This window comes from Garra rufa, chromosome 11 (genome assembly GCF_049309525.1).
Source record: "Garra rufa chromosome 11, GarRuf1.0, whole genome shotgun sequence".
NCBI lineage: Eukaryota > Metazoa > Chordata > Actinopteri > Cypriniformes > Cyprinidae > Garra > Garra rufa.
Window position 1 is genome coordinate 48,449,043 of NC_133371.1, and position 18,423 is coordinate 48,467,465.

Genomic DNA, 18,423 nt, shown 5'->3' on the forward strand with positions numbered 1-18,423 from the left:
CTCCACGCTTTCATACTTCACCCTGAACATATATGTCAATATATACAAACAGATGTTGTGGTGTGTCTCAGGTTTACTGGCACTCCAGCGCTCACGTTCTCGGCGAGGCCATGGAGCAGTTCTACGGCGGATGTCTGTGCTACGGGCCGCCCATCGAGAACGGCTTCTACTACGACATGTTTCTGGACGCACAGAAGTGAGTGAAGGTGTTTGGTGCTGGTCTGACGTGATCTGAGCTGCTCTAGCTCAGCGTATCTGCTGTTTGTTCACAGAGGAGTATCCAGCACTGAGTTTGGAGATCTGGAGAACATCTGCAAGAGCATCATGAAGGACAAACAGCCCTTCGAGAGACTGGAGATCAGCAAGGAGACGCTGCTCGACATGTTTAAGGTCAGGAGTCACTCTGTTTGCTTTAATTTGTAAATGGCCATTTATAAGGACAACCCTTCAGAGTTTCATAAAAGTTACAAAAAATATATTACTATTGTATAGTATATAGTATTTCTTTAAGTTGTAATAATAAGAATATTGATACAGTTTATTAAACCATTATTTTATTTTTCAATGGTTAATTGAAACTTAAATGAAACATTTATGTTTTACAAGAAAATGCTATTCCACTCTTTCTTTTTTAAAATCTCATGTTTAATTCAATGTGTTACTGAGTTTAGTAATTAATTGTGCAGTTTCTAAGTGAAAGCATAAAACTGTTATGTTTGCTAGAAAATAAAGGGAATTGTTACTTTTAAATTTGATTGTGATAATTTTGTATTAAATCATAAAACAAAACAAAAATCTAGAATTTCTGGACAAACAATAAACACATTTCATAGGGCCCTATTATTGTTACAGTTTTAATAAATTATTACAAATTTAAATGATTAATATTAAAAGTTTTATGATTTCTATTGAAAAAAATGTTTGGGAATTAATTATTGTTACAATTTAAAATTTGTTTAAAATAAAAATGATTAAGCCATTAAAATAGAATCCAAATAAATAAATAAATAACAGAAAAAAGGAGGAAAAAAAGAATTTGAGAATTTTTTAAATTAAGATTAAGCCATTAAAACAGAATCCAAAAAAAAAAAAAAAAAAAAAAATATGACATTTGGGAAAACATAAAACACATTTCACAGGGCCCTATTATTGTTACTATTTTAATAATTTATTTAAAAAATTTAATTATTAATAGTAATGGTTATAATTTCTAGTGATTAGAAATGCTTTAATTGAACCATTAAAACAGAATCAAGATAAATTAAAGAGAATTTTTTTTAATTTTGAGAATTAATTATTGTTAAAAATTTAAATGATTGAAAATGAAAATGATGAAATGAAAACAGAAAACATGACATTTGGGAAAACATAAAACACATTTCATATGGACCTATTATTGTTTTAACACATTTAAAAAAAATATTATTAATATTTAAAGTTTTGTGATTTCTATTGATTAGATATGCCTTTTGGATAATTGGACCATTAAAACAGAAAACAGATAAATAAAAATGGGCTAAAAAAAAAAAAGAAATTAGTTAATGTTACAATTTAAATTTTTTAAAAATTAAATGATTAAACCGTTAAAACAAAATAAAAATGAAATAAAAACAAAAACATGACATTTGGGAAAACATTTAAAAAAAATTGTTACAATTTGAATAAATTATTAAAAATGTAAATTACTAATATTAAAAGTTTTGTGATTTCTATTTGGATATGTTTTTTTGGATGAATGAACCATTAAAAGAGAAAAATAAAGATGGGGGAAATTAATTTGGGAATGAACTATTGTTACAATTAAAAATAAAAATGATTAACTAATAAAACAATCCTAAATAAATAAGAACTGAAAACACATTTCATAGGGCTCTATTTTTGTTACAATTGTAATCAATTATTCAAAATAAAAATGTAATTAAACCATTAAAAATTATTTTAAAAAGTAAAAAATTTTATACCATCATGTTTTGTTTTGTTTTTTTGTTATCATGTACTTCTTTGAAGTACCATATTTAAGAATGTGCATGAATATGATATTTATTTAATACGATGGTATATCTCAGAGTACCACAGTATTGTCATCTGATGAACCTCATTGTGGTGTTTTTCTTTGGACTTCGAGAAAATGAAATAAACTATTTTCATTTTCTAGTACAACAAGTTTAAGTGTCGGATCCTCAATGAGAAGGTTTCCACTCCCACCACCACCGTCTACAGGTAACACACGGCGTTCGGTTTTTCTGTACGGATGCTAAAAAACACCTTTCCATCATGAATTCATCCTCTTCCTCTCACAGATGCGGCCCATTGATCGATCTGTGCCGCGGGCCACATGTACGACACACCGGAAAAATCAAAGCACTCAAGATCTATAAGGTACTTAAACACCTTTAGATTGCCGTTTTTAGTTTCTAGCTTTTTATATGATATCACTTTCAAGTCGGTAGTGTTAATTTAATTAACGTAAAATAAATGCAAGTACAGATGCTTTAGAGCTGCTTGACTTTATAGTGTGATATTGTGATGTTGTTCAGAATTCATCCACGTACTGGGAAGGCCGTTCAGACATGGAGACGCTCCAACGGATCTACGGGATTTCTTTTCCTGACAACAAAATGATGAAAGAATGGGAACGTTTCCAGGAAGAAGCCAAAAACAGAGACCATCGCAAGATCGGGAAGGTGCGTGAGAATCAGAGCTGGAGTCCTTTAAGATGTGAAGTTGAAGTCGTTCTCAAAAAAACAAAAAAGTCAATATATGTGACCCTGGAGCACAAAACCAGTATTAAGTAGCATGGGTATATTTGTAGTTATAGCCAGAAATACATTGTATGGGTCAAAATGATAAATACCATTAAGATATTAAATAAAGATCATGTTCCGTGGAGATATTTTGTAAATTTCCTACCATAAATATATAAAAACTTAAGTTTTGATTAGTAATATGCATTGCTAAGAACTTCATTTGGACAACTTTAAAGGCGATTTTCTTAATATTTTGATTTTTTTTAATCAGATACAAGATTTTCAAATAGTTATATCTCTGCCAAATATTCTCCAATCCTAATTAACAGCTCATTTATTCAGCTATCAGGCAATCTATAAATCTATAAATTTCAGAAATGTGACCCTTATGACTTTTTTTGAGGTTTTGTGGTCCAGGGTCACATATTTCAAAATATGACTTTTTTTTTATGATTTATTTAGTTGTTAGTGTTTAGTATTATTGTTTTGTTTTTGAATTATTTATTGTAATTTGACGTTTTTATGATTAAAATATAAAAATTATAAGTGTTTTATTTTGATTTTTATTTATTTTGATTTTAATTGTTTTAATTGTTATTTAAGTATTAGCGTTTATTTTGATTGTTTTCTTTAAAAAAATTAATTGACAATCTAAACAGACTTTTTAAACTTTTTTTATTAACAATTTTACAGTTTAGTTTATAGTTTTTTCAATGATGCGCTATCATGCAAAGGCAAGCACTGCTTATATTGTTTTCAGAAAATGCAAAAATGTAGTTAATTATATATAATTATATATTTTTTTATTTCAGAATGAGCTGTTCACATTTTTTCACCTTAAAAGGCTTTTCCTTATTGTTTTTCTGTGTAACATTTGTCTCTTAATCACGGTGAGTGAATGCATTTCTCGGCTCCTGTGAGGATCGGTTGGTGTCCGTCTTGTTCTTTTCAGCTGAGAGTTTATAATTACACAAAACTACCAGGTTTTGCTTTTTATTCCTCATTACATGAGTTCTCTTACCTCGTTAAAGTCCTCTATACTGCATATAACAGCCATGCCATATGGTTTCTAGTGCATTATCTTGTGTTTTTTACTGTAGTTGTTTTAATTTAGAGCCAGTTTGTCCGATCAGACGTGTTTCTTCGCCTCCCGATGGGTGACGCATGTCACTTCCTCCTCATATGTGACTGAAGGAGCTTGTTAAGATCTCACTCTCTCGTGGTGTGATTTGTAGGATCAAGAACTTTTCTTCTTCCATGATCTGAGTCCAGGGAGCTGCTTCTTTCTGCCGCGTGGCGCTTATATCTACAACACGCTGACCGAGTTCATCAGGGTACGTCAACATAAAAGTTCAAACTAAAGCATATTCAAACACTGAATCAGTGCTGTTCATGATGTGTGTGTGTGTGTGTGTGTGTGTGTGTGTGTGTGTGTGTGTGTGTGTGTGTGTGTGTGTGTGTGTGTGTGTGTGTGTGTGTGTGCAGGAGGAATACAACAGACGTGGCTTTCAGGAAGTGGCATCTCCTAACATCTATAACAGCAAACTGTGGGAGACGTCGGGTCACTGGCAACACTACAGTGAAAACATGTTCTCCTTCCCCGTGGAGCAGGACGTCTTCGCTCTGAAGCCCATGAACTGTCCCGGACACTGGTAAACCAGATCTCTGTGCTGGATTATTTCTAATCTCTAAAGGCAAGATAGTACAGGTGAACAGGGTAAAATTGTTAACTGATAGATCTCACCATACCTCCCCAGTTAATTAATGACAGTACGGTTGTATTACAAGTTTTCTTAAATCTTATATTGAAATTTGCATCTGATCAGATAAATACAGTTACATTTGTTTTGTTTTTCTTTTGGTTGAAAAAGAAGAGTTTAATGGTTTTCCAGGGGGATTTTGGATTTCTCTTTTTATTCCTCCATAAGTAAGAAATTACTGACTTAAAATAAAATAAAAACATTGCGATAAAACATTGTATAAATCAGATTGAATTATATATGAACAAACCCCTGAGTAAAAAACTTCAGAATATAGAGAGGAATAAAACTGTAAATTTTGGTGTGTTAGTGTTGCTGAAGTGGAGAAACAAACTTTTAAAGGTAAGAATTACAATTAAAAACCTACAGATGCAAAAAGATAAAGTGCAATAATAAAACCAGGCAAATGATTTGTGAACAAATCCTTCTGTGAAAACCTTCAGAATATAGAGAAGAATAAAATTCTAAGTTTTGGTGTGTGTTAGTGCTGATGAAGTAAAGAAAAAACTTTTAAAAGTAAGAATTACAATTAAAAACCTACAGACGCAAATAGATAAAGTGCAATAATAAAACCAGGTGAATGATTTATGAAATAAATCCTTCTGTAAAAACCTTTGGAATATAGAAACGAATAAAAGTCTAAGTTTTGGTGTGTGTTAGTGTTGCTAAAGTGGAGAAATAAACTTTTAAAGGTAAGAATTTCAATTAAAAACCTACAGATGCAAATAGATAAAGTGCAATAATAAAACCAGACAAATGATTTATGAACAAATCCTTCTGTGAAAAACTTCAGAATATAGAGAAGAATAAAATGTTAGGTTTTGGTGTGTGTAAGTGCTGATGAAGTAAAGAAAAAACTTTTAAAGGTAAGAATTACAATTAAAAACCTACAGACGCAAATAGATAAAGTGCAATAATAAAACCAGGCAAATGATTTGTGAACAAATCCTTCTGTGAAAACCTTCAGAATATAGAGAGGAAAAAAATTCTAAGTTTTGGTGTGTGTAAGTGCTGCTGAAATAAAGAAAAAACTTTTAAAAGTAAGAATTTCAATTTAAAACCTACAGACACAAATAGATAAAGTGCAATAATAAAACCAGGTGAATGATTTATGAAATAAATCCTTCTGTAAAAACCTTTGGAATATAGAAACGAATAAAAGTCTAAGTTTTGGTGTGTGTTAGTGTTGCTAAAGTGGAGAAATAAACTTTTAAAGGTAAGAATTTCAATTAAAAACCTACAGACGCAAATAGATAAAGTGCAATAATAAAACCGGGCAAATGGTTTATTAACAAATCCTTCTGTGAAAACCTTCAGAATATAGAGAGGAAAAAATGTTAAGTTTTGGTGTGTGTTAGTGCTGCTGAAATAAAGAAAAAACTTTTAAAAGTAAGAATTTCAATTAAAAACCTACAGACACAAATAGATAAAGTGCAATAATAAAACCAGGCGAATGATTTATGAACAAATCCTTCTGTGAAAACCTTTGGAATATAGAAACGAATAAAAGTCTAAGTTTTGGTGTGTGTTAGTGTTGCTAAAGTGGAGAAACAAACTTTTAAAGGTAAGAATTACAATTAAAAACCTACAGACGCAAATAGATAAAGTGCAATAATAAAACCAGGCAAATGATTTATGAACAAATCCTTCTGTGAAAACCTTCAGAATATAGAAACGAATAAAAGTCTAAGTTTTGGTGTGTGTTAGTGTTGCTAAAGTGGAGAAACAAACTTTTAAAGGTAAGAATTACAATTAAAAACCTACAGACGCAAATAGATAAAGTGCAATAATAAAACCAGGTGAATGATTTATGAAATAAATCCTTCTGTAAAAACCTTCGGAATATAGAAACGAATAAAAGTCTAAGTTTTGGTGTGTGTTAGTGTTGCTAAAGTGGAGAAACAAACTTTTAAAGGTAAGAATTACAATTAAAAACCTACAGACGCAAATAGATAAAGTGCAATAATAAAACCAGGCAAATGATTTATGAACAAATCCTTCTGTGAAAACCTTCAGAATATAGTGAAAAATAAAATTCTAAGTTTTGGTGTGTGTTTATGCTGATGAAGTAAAGAAAAAACTTTTAAAGGTAAGAATTACAATTAAAAACCTACAGACGCAAATAGATAAAGTGCAATAATAAAACCAGGTGAATGATTTATGAAATAAATCCTTCTGTAAAAACCTTCGGAATATAGAAACGAATAAAAGTCTAAGTTTTGGTGTGTGTTAGTGTTGCTAAAGTGGAGAAACAAACTTTTAAAGGTAAGAATTACAATTAAAAACCTACAGACGCAAATAGATAAAGTGCAATAATAAAACCAGGCAAATGATTTATGAACAAATCCTTCTGTGAAAACCTTCAGAATATAGTGAAAAATAAAATTCTAAGTTTTGGTGTGTGTTTATGCTGATGAAGTAAAGAAAAAACTTTTAAAGGTAAGAATTACAATTAAAAACCTACAGACGCAAATAGATAAAGTGCAATAATAAAACCAGGTGAATGATTTATGAAATAAATCCTTCTGTGAAAAACTTCAGAATATAATGAAAACTAAAATTCTAAGTTTGGGTGTGTGTAAGTGCTGATGAAGTAAAGAAAAAACTTTTAAAGGAAAGAATTACAATTAAAAACCTACAGATGCAAATAGATAAAGTGCAATAATAAAACCAGGTGAATGATTTATGAACAAATCCTCCTGTGAAAACCTTTAGAATATAAGTTTTGGTGTGTGAAAGTGCTGCTGAAGTGGAAGCAAACTTTTAAAGGTAAGAATTATAATTAAAAACATACAGATGCAAATAGATAACGTGCAATAATTAAGCCAGGCGAACGATATACAAACAAACCCTTCAGTAAAATCCTTCAGAAATATAGTTTTGGTGTTTGTAAGTGATGCTTTTAAAAAAAATATATTTATATATTGATTGTATATTGAAAAGTATTAAAATATGTAGAAAATAAATGATTTGGATATTATTTAGCAGCGCATTATAGTTTGGGTGTTAATGACCGATTAATATTCTACATTATTCATTTATTTCCGTCATTTATCTCTTTTTCTCTTTTTCTGTATGTCAGTCTGATGTTCGGGCATCGGCCGCGGTCCTGGCGTGAACTTCCTCTCAGACTGGCTGATTTCGGCGTGCTTCATCGTAATGAACTCTCAGGGACACTGACGGGTCTCACGAGAGTCCGGCGCTTCCAGCAGGACGATGCTCATATATTCTGCACTATGGATCAGGTGCAGCAAAGCTTTAGTGTCTTTGAGATAATAGAATATTGTGAAATTAGTTTAATTTTTATATTTTCCATTTTACTTTTAATATTAGTTTTAGTTGTGCTTTAGACGATTTAATTAGTTTGTGTTGTTTTTTTAATGTCAAAGTAGTTTTTATGAAGTTTTATTTCAGTTATAGTTTTAGTTATTTTAGTACATGAATTTTCAACTAAATGAAAGTGATAAAAAAAATTAAATCTCAAATCCCACAATAATCTGTAATGCCTTTAACAAAATGCCCAACAACTGATTTTTTTCTTGATAGAGACGGAACCTAATTGTTTGTTCATTGTGTTTCAGATCGAGTCAGAGATGAAAGGCTGTCTGGATTTCTTGCGATGCGTCTATGATGTCTTCGGCTTCTCCTTCCAGCTGCATCTCTCCACACGTCCAGAGAAGTTTCTGGGGGACATTGCCGTGTGGAATCAGGCCGAAAAGGTTCCAGAATACCATTTTTCCACTGAATTTGAGATTTGAGATGTTTTTGTACAGTATTAACTTAAGTTTTTTTTTCATAGCAATTAGAGAACAGCCTGAATGAGTTCGGAGAGCCGTGGAAACTCAATCCAGGAGACGGAGCTTTTTATGGACCAAAGGTCAGAAATCCTTCAGACTGCACTGCAAAAAAATGCCTTTCTTACTTAGATTTTTTGTCTTGATTCTAGCTAAAATATCAAAAAATTCTGAAATCAAGATTTAAAACAAACAAAAAAAATCTGCCAATGGGGTAGGCATAGTAATATTTTTTAAAGATTTTTTTTTAGGATTTTTTAGATATTTGGGCTGGAAACAAGACAAAGAAATTTAAATAAGAAAAGCATTTTTTTTGCAGTGTGATGTTATCTTCTGGGAATTTTACACTCAAACCATCACTGCAAAAAATGCTTTTCATATTTAGATTTTTTTTTCTTGTTTCCAACCAAAATATCAAAAAATTCTTAAACATTCTTACAAAAATTCTTAAATCAAGAAGGTTTAAAACAAGCAACAACAAAAAACTGCCAATAGGGTAGGCAAAATAATCTTGCTTTCTGTTTGAAATTAAGAATCTTCAAGAATCTTTAGATATTTTGGCTGGAAATAAGACAAAAAAAATCTAAGTAAGAAAGCATTTTTTGCAGTGATTGATTGAGTGTAAAATACCCAGAAGAAAACATCACACTGAAAAAAATGTTTTTCCTACTTATATTTGTCTTGTTTCTAGCTAAAATATCTAAAAAATTCTTAAATCAAGAAGGATTTTCTAGATGAGTAAAAATTTAGTTTTTGCTTAGAACATGCTAAATAATCTGCCAATGGGGTAAGCAAAAAAACTCTTATTTTAAACAGAAAACAATATTATTTTTCTTACCCCATTGCCAGATTATTTTGCATGTTTCAAGCAAAAACACACTTAATTTTGAGTATTTTATTCTGAAAACAAGACGATAATTTTTATTAGTCTAGAAAATCCTTCTTGATTTTAAGAATTTTTTTTATATTTTGGCTGGAAACAAGACTAATCTAAGTTAGAAAAGCGTTTTTTGCAGTGATGAATCATCTGAAGCAGTCATTGTCTTGCAGGAATATTAAACACTCTGAACTCTTGTGTTGTAGATTGACATTAAGATTAAAGACGCCATCGGCCGTTATCACCAGTGTGCCACGATTCAGCTGGATTTCCAGCTGCCCATCCGCTTCAACCTGACGTTTGTGGGGTGAGTAGAGTTTAAACTCACAGTAAACACTCACATGGCTGTAAAATCAGAATTAAACCATCTGAAACGCTGCAGGAAAGACGGCGATGACAAGGGCCGACCCGTGATCATTCACCGCGCCATCCTGGGCTCCGTAGAGAGAATGATCGCCATCCTCACCGAGAACTATGCTGGGAAATGGTGAGGAACACAAACCGTTTCTATTATTCTTAAAGGATTAGTTCACTTTCATAACAACAATGCACAATGTGCTCAGCCTCTTGTCATCCAAGATGTTCGTGTCTTTATTTCCTCAGTCGTAAAGAAATTGTTTTTTTGAGGAAAACATTTCAGGATTTCTCTCTTTATAATGGATATGGATGGTGCCCCGAAGTTTGAACTTCCGAAATGCAGTTTAAATGCAGCTTCAAAAGGCTCTAAACGATCCCAGTCGAGGAGGAAAGGTCTTATCTAGCGAAATGATCTGTTATTTCCGAAACAAATTGACAATTTATATACTTTTTAACCTCAAATGCTGGTCTTGCCTCAACTCTGCGAAATCTGTGTGATTCGGGTAAATATAGTTAGGGTACGTCTAAAAACTCCCATTTCGTTTTCTTCCCTAACTTCAAAATCACCTTAGATCACTGCAAAAGTACTGACATATTGTTTACAAAGTGAACACACAAAGAAACTCAAATGCCCTTTACAAAGAAAAGGTAAAAACAGCATTATAGGATGATTTTGACATTGAAGACATAAACGAGATGGGAGTTTTTAGACGTACCCTAACTGCATTGACCCGGATTATACTGACTACACATTCACTGCACAGAGATGAGACAAGACGAGCATTTGAGGTTAAAAAGTATATAAATTGTCAATTTGTTTCGAAAATAACAGATTTTTTTGCTAGATAAGACCCTTCCTCCTCGGCTGGGATCGTTTAGAGCCTTTTGAAGCTGCATTTAAACTGCATTTCGGAAGTTCTAACTTCGGGGCACCATCCATATCCATTATAAAGAGAGAAATCCTGAAATGTTTTCCTCAAAAAAACAATTTCTTTACGACTGAGGAAAGAAAGACATGAACATCTTGGATGACAAGGGGGCGAGTACATTATCTGTATATTGTTGTTATGAAAGTGAACTAATCCTTTAATAGAAATGATCTTAAATCAATAAATGTGACAAAAGCACATAACAAAATGACCAAAAACTTAAAATGAAGATAAGAAAAGGAAATCTGATCAGAAGTTGGTGTCTTTTTGTTCAGGCCACTGTGGTTGTCTCCACGTCAGGTGATGCTGGTTCCTGTGAACCCGTCTCTTGAAGAATACGCCAAACAGGTACAACATCTGCTCTGAGATCAGTTACTAAACAACAGAGAACATGGAGATGCTCAGTAAAGCTCAGTCCATAATCAAGATCTGACTGATTGTGAAATATGTTGGGCTGTGAATAAAGAAAAGTTGTTTCAGAAGATAAAAAATAATAATTTTATGTTTGTGCATGGGTCAAAGACGAAAAATGGTTTAAGCATAAAAACAATATGTGCAATGCTGCTTTAAATTGTTGTTTTTTCCCCAAAATTTTTTAAATGTTTTCTGTTTAATTTAATGGCATTTTTGATTTAGTTTTTCTGAGCAAAAAAAACATTTTTCTCTAATTTACAGAAGACACCCACTAAAATGTCATTCAGTGTAACAATTTTGTCAGGCATATTTACAACAAAAATCAATTTAAGACATATTTAATTTATATATTTAATTTAATTTATACATATTAAAAGATGGCAACAAGCAAAATAATCTGCCAATGGGGTAAGAAAAATAATCTTGTTTTCTGTTTGAAATAAGATTATTTTTCTTACCCCATTGGCAGAATATTTCATCGTTTTAAGCAAAAACTCACTTCATTTTGACTTGTTTTTTCTGAAAACAAGAAAATAATTTTTACTTGTCTAGAAAAACCTTCTTGATTTAGAAATTTGTTGATGTTTCTGCTGGAAACGAGACAAAATCTATGTAAGAAAAGCTTTTTTTGCAGAGCACCCCAAATACTAATTAGTTGTAATTCTACATTTTTTAAATTTGCCACTTTCCTATTTTTATCTCATTTAAAAACAATAAAATTGCATATGCTCTCTTATTCTTTTATATATTTTAATACGTACAAGTCAGAATAAGCATGTTGTTGTTTTTTTACATTAATATTGTTCCACTGAATGACAATGTAACATTATTTCAACCAAATTGTGGCATTTTATTCTCCAAAAAACTGATTTGAAACCCTAAAAGTAGACCCTTACATTTAATGTGCTTTCTATAAACATAAAATCACTTTTGTAAAATTCTTTTGATGTTGACATCTTAACGTCTTTAGAATAACATGCTCTGATGAACTGTGCGTAATAATACGGAACAATTGATCAATTCTAGTTTGGTGTTTCAAAAGCTGCTGCCTGTTGTTTTTCTAAAGTCAGATTGAAGCCAAAAATGGTGTTCCTGCTGTTATTGCGAACAGTCCATCAGTGCGTGGTAATACAGACAGAAATCAAATGTGTCCATAATTGCTGAAAATAATGTGCAATTAATGTCTGGTGAGCAAATGAGCAGGGTTTTAGATGAGTCATCTTTATTTCTGTAGCACTTTATACAATAGAGACGCTTTCAAAGCAGCTTCACAGAAACAATCAATCAATGATGCAAACCAGTGTCTGAATTTGAGTTTTAGTATCCCGTCTCAAATAGATGTTATTAGGTTTTTATGTTAAAAAAATACTGTTTATTTATTTTTGTCATTTTAGCTTTTGTTTTTATGATGTATCTCAAAGTACATTAGCTGGAAACAAAAATGTTTTAGTCACTGCAAATATGAGACAATGCACACCCCAAAAAATGTCTTACTTAGTATTATATCTAAAAATTAGGGGGGAAAACAAAATTTTATATATATATAGAGATAGTAAAATATTTTACTATTATATTACTATTGAAAACTGTACTGCACTGTAAAATTAAAAATGAGTATTTAATATTTAATAATAATAATAATAATAATTAGCATTTTTATCATTTAAAATAATGTCTTTGATTGATTATAGAAATTAAGCAAATCAATAAAAAATATATATTACTATTGCAAAATAATATTGTACTGTAAAACTAAAAATTAGTATTTCATAATAATAATAATTATATAGATATTATGAAAATAATATATTTTTAATTATTATTAATATTTTCTTTCATTTTTATTTAGATTATAGAAATTAAGCAAATCAATAAAAATATATATTACTATTGCAAAATGCTGTTGAACTGTAAAACTAAAAATTTGTGTTTAATAATAATAACAATAATAATAATAATTATTATTATTATTCAAAATAATATTTTTAAATTATTATTTAAATTCTAAAAATGAAGCGAATCATGTAAAATGTACTGTAAAAAAATTTCATTTAATAATAATTTGCATTTTTATTATCTAAAATAATATTTGTCTTTCATTATTTAGATTATAGCAATTAAGCAAATGAATAAAAATATTACTATTGCAAAATACTATTGTACTGTAAAACTAAAAGTAAGTATTTAATAATAATAATAATAATTATTATTATTATTATTATTATTATATAGATATTATGAAAATAATATATTTAATTATTATTAATATTTTCTTTCATTTTTATTTAGATTATAGAAATTAAGCAAATCAATAAAAATATTACTATTGCAAAATGCTGTTGAACTGTAAAACTAAAAATTTGTATTTAATAATAATAATAATAATAATAATTATTATTATTATTATTATATTATTATTTTTATTATTATTATTATTCAAAATAATATTTTTAACTTATTTAAATTCTAAAAATGAAGCAAATCATGTAATGTACTGTAAATTTTTTGATTTAATAATAATTTGCATTTTTATTATCTAAAATAATATTTGTCTTTCATTATTATTTAGATTATAGCAATTAAGCAAATGAATAAAAATATATTACTATTGCAAAATACTATTGTACTGTAAAACTAAAAGTATTTAATAATAATAATAATAATTATTATTATTATTATATAGATATTATGAAAATAATATATTTAATTATTATTAATATTTTCTTTCATTTTTATTTAGATTATAGAAATTAAGCAAATCAATAAAAATATATATTACTATTGCAAAATGCTGTTGAACTGTAAAACTAAAAATTTGTATTTAATAATAATAATAATAATAATAATAATTATTATTATTATTCAAAATAATATTTTTAAATTATTATTTAAATTCTAAAAATGAAGCAAATCATGTAATGTACTGTAAAAAAATTGATTTAATAATAATTTGCTTTTTTATTATCTAAAATAATATTTGTCTTTCATTATTATTTAGATTATAGCAATTAAGCAAATTAATTAAAATATATTACTATTGCAAAATACTATAATACTGTAAAACTAAAAGTAAGTATTTAATAATAATAATAATAATAATAATAATTATTATTATTATTATTATTATTATTATTATTATTATTATTCAAAATAATATTTTTAAATTATTATTTAAATTCTAAAAATGAAGCAAATCATGTAATGTACTGTAAAAAAATTTGATTTAATAATAATTTGCTTTTTTATTATCTAAAATAATATTTGTTCATTATTATTTAGATTATAGCAATTAAGCAAATTAATTAAAATATATCACTATTGCAAAATACTATAATACTGTAAAACTAAAAGTAAGTATTTAATAATAATAATAATTATTATTATTATTCAAAGTCATATATTTTAATTATTTAAATTCTAAAAATGAATTGAATCAATAAAAAATATGAACATTGCAATAATAATACTATTGTACTGTAAAATTAAAAGATGCGTATTTAATAATAATAATAATAACAATTATCATTATTATTCAAAATAATACTTTTGTTTAGTTATTATTTATTCAGAAAACTAGACATAATATCGTAAGTCATTTTACTTGTCAAATGCATCTTGATTCAAGAATCTTTAGATATTTATACTACAAAACAAGACAAAAATACTAAGAAATTCTTTTTTCCAGTGCATTCCTGAGCATGTTTTGTTCTGATCTGATCGTGTCAGCGTGCAATCATTGATGTTGATGTTCCAGGTCTGTAAGCGTTTTGTTGAAGCTGGTTTCATGGCCGAAGCTGATTTGGACTCTGGTTGCCTTCTGAACAAGAAGATTCGTAACGCGCAGCTGGCGCAGTACAACTTCATCCTGGGTAAGAAATGAGCGTCTGTGAGCAACTTTGATGATCTTCACTGAATGCATGCACTGATATGTGTTTGTGTGCATTTGTTTGGCAGTGGTGGGCGAGAAGGAGCGTGCCGCTAACAGCGTGAACGTAAGAACCAGAGACAATAAGGTGCATGGAGAGCTGAGCGTGGAGGAGGTGATGGAGAGACTGACGCTCCTCAGACAGTCCCGCTGCCGCAGCGCCGAGGAGGACTTCTGAGACGGACGTCAGTGATGTGAAGGAGAAACACTGAAGGATGATGGGAAGCTCTGAGAGATGTCAGATGAAGGGAAAAGAGGATGTTCTGTGAATGTGAAGGGTTTTGTTAGTTGGCTGTTAAATGATGGTTTGGTGTCAAAGTCTCTTGTGTTTAAGTTCTGAAGGTTTGCAATAAAGACTCAAAGAATCACTCAAAGTATGTTATGTTTAATGTTTGCCCATTTGGAAGCTTGTCTTTAGCAAATATTTATATAAAAATCAAAACTATAAAAAATAATTCAAAATATTAATAAATAATGTAAAAGTATATAAATAACACTAATGTAACACTGATTTCATGTGGTTTTTTTTTTATTAATATCAAAATAAAAAAGAAGCTGAATTTATTTGACCAAAAATGCAGTAAAAATTATAAATATTATTTGAATCTAAAATAGCTGTTTTCTATCTGAATATAAATTAAAATGTAAATTATTTCTGAGCTCAAAGCTGAATTTTCAGCATCATTACTCCAGTCTTCAGTGTCACATGATCCTTCAGAAATCATTCTAATATGCTGATATGCTGCATTTATTTGATCAAATATACAGTAAAAATGTTAAATATTATTTTAATCTAAAATAGCTGTTTTCTATCTGAATATACAGTATATTAAAAAGTAAATTATTTCTGAGCTCAAACTGAATTTTTAGGATCATTACTCCAGTCTTCAGTGTCACATGATCCTTCAGAAATCATTTTAATATGCTGATTTGCTGCATTTATTTGATCAAATATACAGTAAAAATTTTAAATATTATTTTAATCTAAAATAGCTGTTTTCTCTGTCAATATAAATTAAAATGTTAATTATTTCTGAGCTCAAAGCTGAATTTTCAGCATCATTACTCCAGTCTTCAGTGTCACATGATCCTTCAGAAATCATTCTAATATGCTGATTTGCTAAATTTATTTGATCAAATATACAGTGTGGAAGAAGCTGTAGGTGGTTCGCACTAGACAAAGTCTTTAACAAAACGAGAATTTTGGAACATTTGAGTGCAATTAGGAGATGTGATGAAACTTCGTCTGTTTCCCAACATTTTCAATCAGCTAAGCATGTCATTTCTGACCTGAAATTTCTGGGCATTGAAAGAGTTTTGCCTAAAAGGAGAGGATTTCTTGCCATCAAATATACAGTAAAAATTGTAAATATCTAAAATAGCTGTTTTCTTTGTGAATAACTGTTAAAATGTAATTTATTCCTGTGATCAAAGCTGAAATAATTCAAAATATTAATAATGTAAAAGTATATAAATATTACTAAAGTTACACTGATTTCGAGTTAGTCTAATTTTTATGATATTAAATTTATTTTTATGACCATTTATAATTGTCTATGAACTTTTAAATCACACTACTTGTTTTGAAAGACGTATCTTCTGCTCACCAAAGCTGTGTTTATTTGATCAAAAATACAGTAAAATCTCAAATATTATTTTAATCTAAAATAGCTGCTTTCTATGTGAATATCTATTAAAATGTAATATATTTCTGTGGTCAAAGCTGAATTTTCAGCATCATTAATGCAGTCTTCAGTGAACATGATCCTTCAGAAATCATTCTAATATACTGATTTGCTGCTCAGGAAGCATTTTTGATTGTTATATTGTTGCAAAATTAATGAATATAAACAAAGAAATTAAGAAGTTTTTTTAACAAAAGTACAAAGATAACTTAAATTCTAAATAAAGGGAATGTATCTGATTTAATACATGAAGCAAAGTTTTTCAGTTTTACAAAATTCACAAATGTTAGAGCTTATATGTAAACTGTATTTTTTATGTAGAAGGCAAACTGATTTCAATGAAAGTTTGAGCATAATACATTTTCTCTCATTAAAGCAAACGAATGCTTCAGGGGGCTTTTATTTTTTATTTTATTTTTATTAATTTATTTTATTGCGAGTATAAACTAGAATAACTACAACAATTAAATACAGCATTGGATGACGGTATAAAAACAAATAAAGGAAGACAATAAAGGAAATATATATTTTAAAAAGGAAGACGAAGTTTAGAGGAAGTAACTTAATTATGCAACATTAAAAAAAAATCACAAATTGTACACTTTTTTGATTACTGTTTTAAAGTATCATAATTATGTAGTTAAAGTCACAAATGATAACAAATTATTCATTTAGGTAATGTTGAAGAAAATTGACATTTAAGAACATAATATAGGACTTTTATTTTGAACTATGCGTCGTTTGCACTTTTACGTAAACGGAAGTCGGAAGTGGAGTTCTTCGGCAGCAGCGGTAGCGGTAGCGGTGTTCGTGATGCCAGCGAACGGATTAAAATGGGTTTTTGAACGCGGACGGAACATCATGAGCTCGTATATGATTCTGGTTCTGCTTCTGCTGGACATTTACTCCAAATGTGTGATCGGTAAGAGCGCAGACGTGAACACAATACGTTATACGCTACTGTCATCGTTATTTGGGTTTAGACTTTGTTTTTGTTTGTTAGTACCGTGTTTTTGGTACCGTAAAATAATAATATCACGGTCTTACTTGAGTTACATGCGTACTGTGGAAATACTAAGGCATACAAGTATGGAAATAACACTTACTAGAACATACCATGGTATTTACAGTGTATATATGTAAAGTACTATAGTATTACTGTAGTATCATGGTTTAACTACAGTATTTTGTCAGACTGTCTGTTGTTTACATCTACATCACTCTATCTTTAGAAATTAATGTATTTCATGCATGGATACCTTCAAAGATTGTTTGTAAATATTTTATCAATAACAGAGAAGCTTTAAGCAGGTATGTGATCAGCTAAGAACAATAAATATATAAATAAATAAACCCTGTTTTCCCAATTCAATGTGACTACACAATCATAATAAATACTGCTTATGTTTTTTTTTTTTATTATTCAAAATATATAAATATATTTTTGTTATTATTGAAATGTTAAAAAATAAGCCAAAGTAATATATTATTATTCTAAAAATGAAGCAAATACTATTGTTCTGTAAAATTAAAGATGAGTATTTAATAATAATAATAATAATAATGATAATAATTATTATTATTCAAAATAATATTTTTGTTTCATTATTATTTAAATTATAGAAATTAAGCTAATCAAAAACATATATTATTATTGCAAAATACTATTGTAAATTGTACTGTATAAATAAAAATGATAAATTAATTAATAAAATTAAAATTAAGTATTATTCCAAATGTTTTTTTCATTATCATTTGAAATTTAAATAAAATCAAGTGAATCAATAGAAATATATGAAAATTGCAATAATAATACTATTGTACTGTAATATTAAAGATGAGCATTTAATAATAATTAACATTTTATTATTCAAAATAATAATTTTTGTTACATTTACAAGTGTATATATATAATATATATATATATATATATAT

At 28.9% G+C, this 18,423-nt stretch overlaps 1 protein-coding gene across 1 annotated transcript; it reads left to right on the top strand.

The window, feature by feature from the left end:
• Positions 1-77: 77 nt before the first annotated feature.
• Positions 78-15,180, top strand: LOC141345446 (threonine--tRNA ligase 2, cytoplasmic-like). The gene is made up of 15 exons (XM_073850299.1): positions 78-196; positions 273-390; positions 2,156-2,220; positions 2,301-2,379; positions 2,538-2,684; positions 3,983-4,081; positions 4,233-4,399; positions 7,590-7,752; positions 8,089-8,226; positions 8,307-8,384; positions 9,385-9,485; positions 9,561-9,665; positions 10,740-10,812; positions 14,633-14,747; positions 14,833-15,180. Exons 1-15 carry the CDS (start codon positions 111-113, stop codon positions 14,979-14,981), a joined length of 1,683 nt encoding a protein of 560 aa, XP_073706400.1. The 5' UTR covers positions 78-110; the 3' UTR covers positions 14,982-15,180.
• Positions 15,181-18,423: the final 3,243 nt, after the last annotated feature.